Raw genomic sequence first — 13,436 nt, 5'->3', positions numbered from 1 at the left:
GTGCCCTGTCGGGATTATTCCAGCTGGATTCCTTGGAGCCATCCACATCTTCTAGTCACGACGACGCAGACCCTGTCGTTGGCAGGCTCGATCCTCAACATGCTATCCCCAGCATAGTTCGAAGGGCATCAATGTCACAAGCCCCTGACTTCGTGTCGTATTGACAGTAGTTTATTGTTGGGGACTCTCAAGACCGGATCATCTCTGACTTTAGTGACCCTCCCTATCGCACAGAGCTGCGCAACACTTGACCCAGCTGATGCCATTGGGATCATCGTCACGTTTACCAGCGCTGCGTGTTCTTCGCCTCCCTTTCATCCGGAGGCAACTCTGGCTCCCTAGCCTACTCTGGCAGTGTGCACCCTTGCCAGTCAACCCCTCATCTCCCCTCCTGTTGTTTCTGACATCCGGCGAAGCCGCGGGGTGTGCGGCAGCAAGGCCAGCACTGGAACGGTCACATGGCAACACCGACGTTTCAAACAATAGAAGGGCGATTTGCGCAGGGCCCCCAGGGTACCACCCGTCCCAAAAGGCGACATGGTCAGGGGACCGCCTTTTCCATGTCCCGACGGACCTGCTCCACCCCGGCTCGGCCGAAATTCACAACTGCAACATCGCCCGATGCCGAGTTCCGTTTACCCATCACGATTTGCGGTTCCAGGCCCTGGACCTCGCAGTGCTGTTTCAGGATCGCTGCCCGGGAGGCCCTGGCCAGGGGAGAATGAGAACCCAATCCGTGGAAAGGCAGCTCGGCATGGAAAGAAGGTTGTGTATTTAGGCGGTTTGCCTGATTTGCGACGATCATGCTTGCTTGTGTCGATGATGCCCCTCTCCTTAACTGACGTCGGTTGACGTGTCAGTCAGACTGGTATTCTGACCTTTCTCTCCCATGTCTCCGTGCTCCGTGCTTTCTATGTTCTGCTCCGGATAGATTGTGGGGTGTTCAAATGCAATCTGGACGCTGCCATCGTGAGACTCTGACGGGGTTGGACCTCATGGGCAGGCTTCGAAAGGGGGCCGCGGCCAGAATGAGCCTGGGGCTGGCGAGATTGGCGTTTGTATATTTAGCCGGTCGATCAATTGACCATGTTCAATATAAGATCAATGGCTTCTAGAGTAATAGTTAGTGTCGATTCTTGATTCATCAGCCATAGTACAGCCCAAGGTCCCATCACACCTTTTCTAGAGTCACCACCACCATGAAACTCTCACAGGCCCATCTCGCCCTCCTCCTGGCCCCTTTGGCCGCCGTAGCCAGCCCCGTTCCCGAAGCTGCCTCGCATGTAGAGCCGCGTCAGGCCGCAACCAGCATCGACAAGCTCTTCAAAGCCAAGGGCAAGCTGTACATCGGCGTCGCCACCGACCGCGGCCTGCTGCAGACGGGCAAAAATGCCGCCATCATTCAGCAGGACTTCGGCCAAGTGACGCCCGAGAACTCGATGAAATGGGATGCCCTCGAGCCGAGCCGCGGCTCGTTCAGCTTTGCGGGCGCCGACTTCCTCGTCGACTGGGCGCAGACGAACAGCAAGTCGATCCGCGGCCATACCCTCGTCTGGCACTCTCAGCTGCCTCAGTGGGTGAAGGATATCAAGGACCGCGATGACCTGACCACGGTCATTGAGAACCACGTCAAGACGATTGTTACGAGGTACAAGGGCAAGATTCGCGCTTGGGTATGATCCACTTGCTTGTTGATGACGTGTCAAGCTTTGCGCTTTTCTGATCTGCTGTTAGGATGTTGTCAACGAAATCTTCAACGAGGACGGGACCATGCGCTCGTCTGTCTTCTCTGATGTTCTTGGCGAGGACTTTGTTGGCATTGCTTTCCGTGCGGCTCGTGCCGCGGACCCTAACGCCAAGCTGTACATCAACGACTACAACCTTGACCGCGCCAACTATGGAAAGGTGAACGGACTCGTCAGCAAGGTCAACAAGTGGATCACTGCAGGTGTTCCAATAGACGGTATCGGTATGTACACCCGTTTCATGCAGACGACGTACCTTATGCTGACATTGCACCACAGGCTCCCAAACGCACCTCGATGCCGGTGCGGCAGGCAACATCAAGGGTGTGCTCCAGCAGCTGGCTTCCACGCAGGTCTCCGAGGTGGCCATCACCGAGCTGGACATCAAGATGGCGCCGGCGGCTGACTTTGCCACGGTTGTGGGTGCGTGTCTTGATGTTCCCAAGTGCAAGGGCATCACCGTTTGGGGTGTGAGCGACAAGGTGAGTTTCTGTTGCCTGAGAAGAGTTTGTTTCCGAGCTGATAGTATGCAGGACTCGTGGAGGAAGGGCGCCAACCCTCTGCTCTTTGATGGCGACTATAACCCAAAGGCAGCTTATACGGCTATCGTCACGAAGCTGAGCTGATGCTTCAGTCCTGTTGTCTCTGCGCATGGGATCTTTGAGTCCCATGGGGATGCTTGCCTTGAAGGATTGCCAATACTACTTGAACATAATTATACTATCCGTACATACTCATAGCTTTGCTGTCTCTAACAAAGGTCACCGGCCAGAAGCAGGGCATCTGGATGCCTTTTCTTGTCAGATCGTATTTGCACGCATGTGGCACCTAAACTGTTGACTCGTGACAACAAATCCATTCCGAACCCTTCAAACCCCCGTAAAAGTTGTCACAAGCGTCGACAGTGCTGCTGGACGGGCCCAACGTCTGGGATTGATGACGTGATAGGTCATTCCTTTCCAAGACATACGGGGCGGCCCGTCCCAAACTTGGACTTGACGGATCGTTAGATACGTGGGCGGTTCGTATGACACCTGAGATTCATCGATGGGTACCCTGTGAGCATGTCCAAAACTATATTTAAACGGCCGAAGCTGACACCATGAGGTTCGGCCACTTCATCACAACTCACATATAGAATTATTTATTCAAACAAAAGCTCTCTCCTTTACCAATGTCTTCCCAGAAATCTTTCACATTCTCGCTCGGCACGGGGACTCCCCTTGACAGAGTTGCATCTCTTCTCTCCACTGTTGATGCTAAACCAGACTACGCCTACGAACGACAAGGCCCCTGGCATGTTGGCATTGGCAGTCTCGCATCCTTGGCTATGGAGTCGGATGGACGGCACGCCACAATTTCTACGCTCGGCGGAAGCGACTTGGCGAGTCCCTAGCTATTGAGTCTAGCCTCGCAGACATGACGTGAAACTTCCTCCGCGCTCACCCCGCTGCGGGAAAGATCTTCGCCTTTGCAGGCTTCAATTTCGCACCCCACATCAAAGGCCTCTCGTACCACGCAGGTCGATGGCCTCTCCTCACTCTGATGATTCCCCAGACTGAGCTGAACATACATTCTGGGGGGTTCACAATCTTAGGGGACGGAGTGAACCAAGGTCGATACATCGAGTCTGTGCTGAAGGGAGGCGAGACACCACGCGGATCCCCTCACATGCCTGACTAGCAGACTGATCAACATCGAAAAGCTTACACGCAGTCGGTGGCGGACGGTCTGTCTCAGCTTAGAGGAGGTCGCTTGGCCAAAGTCATACTCTCGAGGGCAGTTGATCTTGTGGGCCCGGTCAACATGCCTCAGACGCTACTCACAGGACTGAAATCGAACACTCCGAGGACAACCTTTTGTCTTTCTCATGGCGGTTTCCAGGCCACTGGATTCAGTCCCGAATTAGTCATGTCTCTGGAGAACGGCCGCGTCACGACAGAGCCGCTGGCTGGCACCCATTCATGTGGTTGCAGCGACGCGGAGCGTCTGAAATGCGACAAGAACTTCTCAGTGACTCCAAGGAGATTGTGGAACACGTTCTGTCCGTCAAGGCCGCGGTCGAGGAACTTGAGCAGATTTGCTCGAACGATACCGTCGTTGTCGATGACTTCATGTCAATCAGGGAGCGCGGCAAGGTGTAGCATCTTGGGTCCAGGGTGTGCGGACAGTTGAACGAGGCGAAAGATGCCTGGGACGCGTTCGATGTTCTTTTCCCATCGACCACTGCATCTGGAGTTCCAAAGCAGACTGTCCTTGAGGTCATCACCTCCCTTAGACACACCCCCGTGAACTGTACTCTGGCAGCGTCATCATGCTTGAAGGATCAGACTTTTTTGAGGGAGCCCTGGTACTCAGATTGGTTTATCAAGATGAGGAGAAGGCATGGGTGCAGGCAGGCGCGGGAATCATCGATCAGTCTGAGCCCGCGCGCGAGTTTATTGAGACAGTTAAGAAGCTTAGCACCATTGCGCCATTTGTGGTGCCTCTCTGATAGTTGGCATCCTGCGTCTTTGCGTGGATCAAGTCAGCAGCATTGTTCATGTATCATCCGCTTCCATGTACATTCCTTTCGTGCGTATACAAAGCACAATCGGAGGCTTGCCAATGCATTCAGTCTAGCGGCGCCTCCATTCTACCAACACTAACCCCCACCACAATTCGACTCTTCCACGGAAGACTGGGGGTCAAGCTAGGTCAAATCAGAAATGCCGCAGTAACGACATTAGTCTACAGATTTGAGCTACTTTTATCCATTGGTCGGTTAGCTCAGTTGGTTAGAGCGTGGTACTAATAATGCCAAGGTCATGAGTTCGACCCTCATACTGACCAGCGATTACTTTTGCTATTTCACCTTAGTCCTTCATTTTTGCCGGTGCTCCCTGTAGTGGCATATGAACTACTCCCCTAAAAGCCATTTATAAACAACGGCCGAAAACGCAAATCATTCACCATCGGGACAATTCCCTCTTTTGAATCTAAGCAGTGCTCGCCCTTTCATCATGCCATGCACCTAATCTCTCTCCCCGCCAACACCAAACTCCAAATAAACCAAATGTCTCGGCCCCTAATAGGCAGCTGTCACCTCACCCCCGGTCCTCATAGTCCACCTCTCCACCTCATCAGCCTCCCAGAGCACCGTAAATAAATGCCGCGCAAACTCATCAACATCGCCAGCTGCGATCCCAACCTCAGGCAAGTCATGGCCTCGCAAGCAGTGCAGGAACAGCGGACACGCCCCCAGAACCGTAGCCTCCCAACTCGCCGCGCCGGCGGCGTCCCATAGACCGGCTCGCTGCGTGATGTACACGTCGCCCCGGCAGGCGTGACTGTACGGCGGCCCCGAGGAGCGCAGATTGAGGTAGACGCCCGCCGTAATGTGGGCGATGAGGTAGGTGCGGCGGACGGACTCGGTGAGGATGAATGCGCGGTAGAGGCCCGTGATGGGGTTGGCGGCCGGGGTGCCGAGCGGGACGAGGGAGGAGGTGGCGGCGTCGAGGTTCGCCGAGTCCCAAAGCTGGCGGGTCCAGCGGAGGAGGGTGTCGAGGTGGGACTCTGCCTCGGCGCGACGCCTGATGGAGGGCGAGAGGAGGCCGAGAAGGACGTGGATTAGGAGGGCCTGGGTGCGGGCGAGGTGCGCCGCCGTCGAGAGGTTAGGGACTACGACGTGGCGGTCGTTCGCGTACCGGATGAGAAGGGCGGAGAGGTAAGCGGAGGAGATGGGGCTAATAATGTACTCGTTGTCTGGCGTTGCGGTTTGGGAGAGGGCGATGGCGGCTATAGCGTCGCGCATGTCTTGCGGCATGTGAGTCTCCGTGTAAAGCCGGCGGTGTATCAGAGGGCTGTGGCCTTGCCTCAGGTAGCGGACAAGCCACATTTGCAGGCCGTGAACAAAGTCGTTCAAGACGGAGGTCTGATAGAGCGTAGGAGGGAGCGTGAGTTGCTGGTCCAGGACCCATGCTGAAGGTGGGAGAAACCAGGTCATAGTCCGATAAGACAGCATGAGGTCGCTTACAATAGACGTTTTCGGCCTGGGTGCCGAATAGGAAAGCAACTCATCGAAGTACCTGGCTTCGAGGGGGGTGTCGGGGAACTGGTCCTCAGATGCGGTATCCCCCGTCCGCGAGCCTGGCTCATCATCTTCTGCGTCAACACTGGGCGGCCTCGGCCTGTCGTCACTCCGATGTCCCCGAGAAGCAGGTGTCCCACCGCTTGGCAAACCATGCCCTTCAGATTCGGACGGCAGTTGATAGCGCCGTCGTTTTGGTGGAGGGTATACACAGTCGACATCTCTGTTGAGACACCTCAGGCATGAGGGGAGGGCCTTGTCGCAACGGCGCTTGGCATCAGTACAAGCACGGCATGCTCGCTGCCTGGATATCTCGTCATCCATCATTGGAGCAGGGGGCTGCAGTAGCAAATGCCGCAATTCTCCATCGGCACGATGGCTGAACAGTTGTCTTCTACGTGTTGAAGCAGATGATAGCGGGTAATTCATTGCCTTCTGGCAAGAAAGGGGGTTTCGCAGTGCAACCATGTAACGCGAGTCGTTTGCTTGTAGCGGTGAAGTACCGATGCATCTGTAGCTGTTCGAATCTGTATGAGGTTGCGGTGGAATATGTTAGCGGGCAACCTGCGGGCAACTTGCGGGCAACCTGCGGATACCCCGCGGATGTATCACAAATTACCCCGGGACCTGCGGAGTTGGGTTAGCGGAGCGGCGAGTAAATCGGTCCGGCCCCGACGAACAGTGTTTGATGTGGGCAGCAAACAATCACGTCTAGGAACCTGCCAAAAAGCGCAAGCAAGATGAAAGACGCGAGAGAAGACAGTAGTTATAAAAAGCCTTTGCGCCGAGTCGAGTCTAACATGGCTCCTTTGGTAGTCATTCGACTCTCGAGCACTCACTGAGACTGAGCGAGATACACGGACCGGCATTGCCTAGATACTTGCACTTGCACATAGCCAACTGCTCCCACATAACGCCCACGATGTCGCGAACAACAATATCTGCGGAGGACGTCAGCGACAAGGTCGTCTTTGCTGCCCCTGCAGGGGTTAAGACGATTCACAAAACCACCTATCCTACCATTTCCGTTACTCGGCCTGAGCTGAGCCAGGCCGGCAAGACTATCCTTGTCACCGGTGGCTCTGCTGGCATCGGCCAAGGCATTGTCAGGTCATACGCCGAAGCTTATGCTTCGCGAATCATCGTTACGGGCCGCCGCCGCGGCACTCTCGAAAAGTCCACTTCTGAGCTGGCTGCCGAGTTCCCTAAGACAGAGTTCATAGCTCGTGTGAGCGACGTCAGCAGTCTCGAAGACACGGCTGCTCTGTGGTCTGGTCTCGCGGCTCAGGACATCACCGTTGACGTCCTGGTATTGAACGCCGCTGCGCTGGGCGGCCCTGGCGCTCTCATCTCGTCCAGTCTCGACAGGGTTTGGGCCGAATATGTCACCAACGTGCGCTCGCAGCTCGACTTTGTCCAACGATTCCGCGCCCAAAAGGGTTTCGAGGAAAAGAAGAAGGTAGGACCCCATACTTCTCGTTTCTAGTTCCGCATTCCTTCGTTTTGTTAGGCTCACCAGATCATGCATCGCTGACTATGTTTGCTTGGTACAAACAGTACCTCGTGTTCATTACCACGGGCGTCATCCACAGCCCGGGCATGGACAAGGCGATACCCTCATACTACCTGACAAAGCAGGCGAGCCATTCCCTCATCCAGACGCTAGCCGACGCAAGTGATCCTCAAGTACTTCAAATCAACATGGTGCACCCCGGCATCATCTACTCCGAGTCTGCTGCCAGGGCTGGCATGGCCCTTGATAGTCTTCCTTTTGACGACAGTAAGTCACACATGCTCTTCGAGACCTTCGAGGAAAATTCTTGCGTGTTTGCTCGGCTGAAAAGAACATGGGTCGACTGACGCATTGTGATCGTCATAGTGAAGCTGCCGGCGGATTACAGCGTGTGGGCGGCCACGCAGGAGGCGGCGTTCCTGCATGGCAAGCTCGCCTGGGCCGCCTGGGATGTGGATGAGCTTCGCTCGGAAGAGTCGAAGAAGGCGTTTGAGAGCAACCCTCACCACCTCACCATCCGCGTGGTTGGTGTCTAGACGGTTGATGCGGCATTGCGTGAAAGTACCAACTGGCGATACTGGCTAGACTTTAGGGTTGGATATTGCAGTCAGAAACACTGCTGCGAAGCTGAATACATCGGAAATAGAGGGAATATCATTCAATGCGCATGTGACCTCTCCTGAGGCAAAAAAAGGACGGAGGATGCATGTGGTTGATGTCGTTGAGTTGGGTTGAAGAGGGCAAGCATTCAGCCCAGTGGGTGCTGGCGGAACAGTCAGCAGCATGCTGTAACCGGGGCGCATTACCCCTATAACGAGATACAAACAGCTTGACCAGTCACTAAATGCGCTATACCCCTATCGGTTTATCGCTATCATGACCATTTCCTGGCAGGACCTTAGCTTCGTCATTATGACTTTTGCATCCTCTCTTCACTTACCAGTTGCTTCGCTGCTTTTACGCCAGGAAACACCCTTCAGCAATCACCTCGCTGTCCGCTCGACCATGTATTTTCCTTGAGCTCCCAATTGGCATAGCATCGCCGTTATAATGCTTAGCCTTTGGACAACCCCCATCTGCCGGGCTGGTCGTCCCTGGTCAAGGCCTCCACAGCTCCCATCTCGACGACTATGGACGACGACATTGCCATGGCGACTGTACTCGACGACCTCAACTGTCCCGCCCTCCTCACGTGCTTCTGATATTCGCGATGTCTCCTCGCTTCCCGATCGCATCACGCCCAACTATCGCGAACCGCGAACCTCGAACTCTGGGCTTCTGTCCCTTCACTGGCCACAGCCTCCTCGCAACATCCTCCTCATGCCTAAGCTGCGCTCCCCTCAAGTCCTCCGAGCGACAGTCGACTTTGCGAAACACCTGAAAAGCACATACTCTGGTCTCAATCTCATCTTCGAACCTCGCGTCGCCCAGATGGTGCACGACCAGCTCGATTTCCCCATCCACACATGCGACCCCTCGCAGTTCCCCAACAAGATTGACATGATCACGACCCTCGGCGGTGACGGCACCATCCTACGTGCTGCCAGTCACTTCAGTGTCTACTCTTCTGTGCCACCAATCTTGGCATTCAACTTTGGCACAATTGGCTTCCTGGCCGAGTGGAAGTTCGAGGAGTACAAGCGCGCCTGGAGAGAAGCCTACATGTCTGGTAGCAGGGTACCACACCAAGACCTCTTGACCCCGCACACGAGGGTCGCTACGGGAGAAAAAACACACGAAGCCGAGACGAATGTAGCCTCTGGCTGGCAAGATGCCCCGGGCAAGAGCATGGGGCCGAGCCGAGCGTCCAAGATTCTGCTTCGACATAGGCTGCGCGTCGGAGTCTACGACCCCAACGGCCAGAACATCAACAGCCAGCTGCACCCGACCACCAAGTCGCAGTCTCATCTTCCCGCAGTGCCTCCCGAGGATACAAAACTGGCGCACAAAGACTCGCCCCCGCAGATTCATGCCCTCAACGAGATCCTCATCCATCGAGGGCCAAAGCCCCACCTTGCCATCATCGACATTTACCTAAACAACCGGTTCCTGACTGAAGCTGTGGCCGACGGCATCCTGCTGAGTACGCCTACCGGGTCGACGGCATATAGCCTGAGTGCTGGTGGCTCAATTATTCACCCGCTCGTCAAATCCCTCCTCATCACGCCAATCTGCCCCAGAAGTCTGAGCTTCCGACCGCTGGTCCTACCCCTTAACACCCAGGTCACTCTGAAAGTCAGCAGCAAGAACCGCGACGGCGAGCTCGAGGTCAGCATCGACGGCAAGAGAAGTGCCGGCGTGCGCATTGGCACCGAGATCCGCGTCGAAGGCGAGGCTGTCGGCGTCACCAACGATGGCAGCTGGAAGGGCGGCGTCCCGTGCGTCATCTGCGGCCCCGGCAAAGGGGACTCTGCCGAGTTCGACGACGACGGCTGGGTCGGAGGACTCAACGGCCTCTTAATGTTCAATCATCCCATTGGAAGGGGATGAAACTTAATTCAATGATACCCGTTCCCCGTTCTTTGTAGGTGTTGGAGCTTACTATTCCACTCACAAATATTTTTCCTAGGCGTCCCCTGTGACACATCTCTCGAGATCCAAGTGTTATGGACCATCGAAAACTTGCGCACATCCTCGGTGAGAGGATAGCATGGCGACTGTGTGCAGTATTATTTCGAGGGCGAGTGTTTATTCGATTGTGAAAGGTTTGATGAGTCGTCTTTGTCGGATCCAAGCTCAGCATTCCATCTACTCAAAGAGAGCACATGGACAACCAGCTCCGGCCTTTGTTGTCGCTATGTTCATTCTCAACCCGTCGCTTCCTTTTCGCCTTTGACCATATCTCGATCTTGATCATCTTTGTGTCGCTCGAGGTCGTCCACGCAAGCCAGGGGGTCTAATATTTGCTTTGCCACGATGCCATTGTCATCCAAAAAGGAGGCGCCACTGCCCAGTCGAGGTACCCGGGAGACGACTACGGCCTCTGTTCCATCATAAGGGTCGTACCACCATCAATTGACGGGACGACTCGTTCGGCACTGATTCGCATCTCAAGCAAGTACCATAGCTTTGACAGTATTGTTCCTAGTAACGGCCGAAAAAAACAAGATGGAAGACCAACCTATGATCAACGCGGCCGATGAGAGTCATCACGATGAAGACGATCGCTGCTTCTCCTTCAAAGCTGTGCGGGCTGCCGTCGACGACATATTTGCCTCGATTCGCACTCGCAGACAGCGGAGAAAAGAGAATCGAGCCGCACGGAGAAACGATCATCATAAGCTTCACGACCTTACCTCAGATGACCAACCATCGTCCATCGACGAGTTCATTTCACAGCCCGCCCCTGCTCTGCCTCGACATGGTGCCGGCATATCGCTGCCCCGTTTCGTGAACAATACGAGGGCCGAACCGAGCTGGCTTGAGCTTTGGGCCGCGAACAACGAGGCCTGGAGCCGGTCACGGGAGATGTGCCGCGTGCCGGACGAAATCGTCAACATGATTACAGAATATTTTGTCCGATCGCAGCCGTCGGTCAAGTATGTGACGGTCCGAGGTGTGTATCATTGCGCCTGCCAGGACCAGTACCGGCAGGTCAAGACTTGGACGGGCGATGGACAGCCTGCTTATGGCGATCACTGCTGGTGCCACATCAGAAACTTGAATCTTCTGACCCTCGGTTCTACCCTGAGACGAGATATGCGCTTGCCAGAAGACGACATTGTGCGCGCTGCTGCGGTTGGCGTGCCGCCTTCGTATGTCATTGAGCAGGTCAGCAGCAAATTTGCTCCCTACAACCGGAGCGTGAACGAGAAGCCACTGTTCGGACAAGCCTGGACGGCGAATATCAGAGACAACGAAGACGCTCAAGGCCATTTCTTCCGGTATGGTCTATTCCCACCGAGGAACCTTGTCCCCCGACATCGCCGGCTGCCACGGGCTCGGCGATCGAGAGACATCAACGAACGCAGCGAGACAGCACGCGTGGACATCAACAGGCCCGGCGACAATGTCGGTCTCTACAAAGAAGAGGATCTCTTCATGATCAAATACCCCTACATTGAGCCCGCCTATCCATGGCTCAACGACCCGTACCGCGTGTGGCAGCTCGACAGCAGTTTCCACTACATCAAGCGAGCTGCCATGGATCTGACCGAGTTCCGAAGGCTCGGGCACGGAGAAGATATGAAGATGCTCTTCCGCAACATGGACCGGAATGAACGATGGCCGCATTTTCACGCACGCGGCATGCATGTGAGCGGCTTGCCGATGGGAGGTCCTGCCTCAGTCATGTACGACCTCCCGGACGGCGATCCGATGGGTATCCGGACGGTGCAGGAAGCGCCCAACCCGGGTGTGGATAATGACATGATCGAAGTCGAAGTCCTCAATGTCAGGCAGGGGCTTGACCCTGCTCGCGGCTTGTGCCTGACACCCCCCATCCATTATTGGAGCTGGGCCCTACCGCAGGCGGAGATGGACGAGAACGAGGACCTTCTCGAGAACCTGCTCATGGTCTTTCAACAGGACCTCGATTTCCGTGACATCGATCTCGACATGGTTCCACAGGATGTTATCGACATGGTGCAAAACCGCATCCGCCTCCATCTCGAGCAGGCCAGCATCGAGGGGCTCGAAGAACATCGCGAACTGTATCGCCCCTGGGCCGACAACAGACCCAACGGCGCCACGCAGTTCCTCGCCGACGTGCTGTCGGGCTGCGACGACTTCTTCCTCGTGACGCCCCTCACCTGGCACCCCGACGTCGAGGAGGCCGACCTGACGCGCTACCTCAGAAGCATGCAACACGTCGACGAGGGCCCTTGCACGGAGTGCGGCTCTCGCCACGACACCTACCCCCAGCGGTTCCATGCCACGCGTGACATGGACTATGTCGAGGTGCGCCTCTGCAGCGGCCTCGAGCTGTGGGATATGGACGAGCTCCAGCGCCTAGATAGGGACAGACAGGCCATTTTTGACGCCTGGCCTGTGGTCACGCACTCGCTTCAGCCGTTCCGGCGGCCGCCGTCCGTTCGATTCTTGACTCTGTTTCCGCGTGATAGCAGGGTGTGGTCCAAGTTTTGGAACTTGCCCTGCGAAGACGGTGGCCACGAGCTGGGTACCGTTGGCAAGTATACTCCCGGCCGGAAGCGAGCTTTCAGAGATACGTATACTGGAAACGCAGACGATGAAGAGCCTGCGGGAGACGCACAACTCGAGGTGCCACTGGAGGAGACTGACAGCTCGGAGGGTTCGCCAGCCCAGGGAGCTTTTGCTTCGATGAGGAAGAGGATCAAAACCAGAGCTACGGCGGGCCATCTAGCGACAAAGGGGTTCCTACAGAGCATGGAGACGAACTTTAGGAATGGTCTAGCAAGTGTGCGATTGCAGGGAACGCGTCCCGCCACCCAAAGGAGGCCGCTGTCTGGAAGTGATTTCGATGGGATAGCTTCGACTCGCCAGCAGCTCAACCAGGGGGATGCTGCCGCCGCCATCCCTCCTCAGCTGCCCGTCTTCCCTGGCGGTCCTCCTGACAATTTGCAGCCTCCCTATGCACCAATCACCCAGACGCAGACTGTCCGGCACATGCTGAATCCCGGAGTCAACATTCTAGGGCTCAATACCGAAATGGCTTTCGGACTCAATAACCAGGTTCAGGCACACGTCTACGCCCAGATCGCCGCTCTCGGCTACGAGGTCCCCAACAGCGAGACGCCAAACCCCGTGCCCCCTGGTCCCGCGTCCCAGTTCATCGCCGGCGGCACGACCGCCCACACGGTCCTCGTCCGGCAGCGATGGAACCCGGCCCCGTCCGAGGTGCTGTCCCTCGGCAACCGCCTCCGGCGCTACCTCCTGACGCCCGCCATGCTCGCCGTCTTCGCGAACCAGTACACCCTGGCCCAGTTCCGCCAGTACGTCTGGGAGATCCTGACGCAGGAGAACGACCACCTCCTCTCCCTGCACTACCCAGCCTACCACACCCACTGGCCCTACCCAGAGGCGCCGCCGGGTCCCTGGCCCTTCTCGAGAGACCTGACGCCCGACAGGTGGCGTCAGCACGTTCCCAGGGGTCCTCCGACCCCGTGCCGCGCTGCTGACGATGCGGCCT

The 13,436-nt window shown here is 56.2% G+C and overlaps 6 protein-coding genes and 1 non-coding gene across 7 annotated transcripts; 6 read left to right on the top strand and 1 right to left on the bottom strand.

The window, feature by feature from the left end:
• Window positions 1-1,199: 1,199 nt before the first annotated feature.
• VDAG_04744 (endo-1,4-beta-xylanase) lies at window positions 1,200-2,371 on the top strand (the record flags this gene model as incomplete). The annotated part of the gene is made up of 4 exons (XM_009654348.1): window positions 1,200-1,673; window positions 1,735-1,969; window positions 2,025-2,227; window positions 2,279-2,371. 4 exons carry the CDS (start codon window positions 1,200-1,202, stop codon window positions 2,369-2,371), a joined length of 1,005 nt encoding a protein of 334 aa, XP_009652643.1.
• Window positions 2,372-2,919: 548 nt separating this feature from the next.
• VDAG_04743 (anthranilate synthase component 1) lies at window positions 2,920-4,239 on the top strand (the record flags this gene model as incomplete). The annotated part of the gene is made up of 3 exons (XM_009654347.1): window positions 2,920-3,133; window positions 3,630-3,883; window positions 4,024-4,239. 3 exons carry the CDS (start codon window positions 2,920-2,922, stop codon window positions 4,237-4,239), a joined length of 684 nt encoding a protein of 227 aa, XP_009652642.1.
• A 264-nt stretch (window positions 4,240-4,503) lies between these two features.
• VDAG_20149 lies at window positions 4,504-4,577 on the top strand. The gene has a single exon. It is a non-coding gene; the product is annotated as a tRNA-Ile (tRNA).
• A 235-nt stretch (window positions 4,578-4,812) lies between these two features.
• On the bottom strand, window positions 4,813-5,730 carry VDAG_04742 (uncharacterized protein; the record flags this gene model as incomplete). The annotated part of the gene is made up of 1 exon (XM_009654346.1): window positions 4,813-5,730. One exon carries the CDS (start codon window positions 5,728-5,730, stop codon window positions 4,813-4,815), a length of 918 nt encoding a protein of 305 aa, XP_009652641.1.
• A 1,006-nt stretch (window positions 5,731-6,736) lies between these two features.
• Window positions 6,737-7,863, top strand: VDAG_04741 (uncharacterized protein; the record flags this gene model as incomplete). The annotated part of the gene is made up of 3 exons (XM_009654345.1): window positions 6,737-7,273; window positions 7,372-7,594; window positions 7,694-7,863. The coding sequence occupies 3 exons, from the start codon at window positions 6,737-6,739 to the stop codon at window positions 7,861-7,863; spliced, it is 930 nt and encodes a 309-aa protein (XP_009652640.1).
• Window positions 7,864-8,377: 514 nt separating this feature from the next.
• VDAG_04740 (NADH kinase POS5) lies at window positions 8,378-9,817 on the top strand (the record flags this gene model as incomplete). The annotated part of the gene is made up of 1 exon (XM_009654344.1): window positions 8,378-9,817. One exon carries the CDS (start codon window positions 8,378-8,380, stop codon window positions 9,815-9,817), a length of 1,440 nt encoding a protein of 479 aa, XP_009652639.1.
• Window positions 9,818-10,435: 618 nt separating this feature from the next.
• VDAG_04739 (uncharacterized protein) lies at window positions 10,436-13,425 on the top strand (the record flags this gene model as incomplete). The annotated part of the gene is made up of 2 exons (XM_009654343.1): window positions 10,436-13,239; window positions 13,299-13,425. The coding sequence occupies 2 exons, from the start codon at window positions 10,436-10,438 to the stop codon at window positions 13,423-13,425; spliced, it is 2,931 nt and encodes a 976-aa protein (XP_009652638.1).
• Window positions 13,426-13,436: the final 11 nt, after the last annotated feature.

This window comes from Verticillium dahliae, genomic scaffold, assembly GCF_000150675.1.
Source record: "Verticillium dahliae VdLs.17 supercont1.8 genomic scaffold, whole genome shotgun sequence".
NCBI lineage: Eukaryota > Fungi > Ascomycota > Sordariomycetes > Glomerellales > Plectosphaerellaceae > Verticillium > Verticillium dahliae.
Note: the sequence above shows the minus strand (reverse complement) of the source record. Positions and strands in the feature narration are given on the sequence as shown.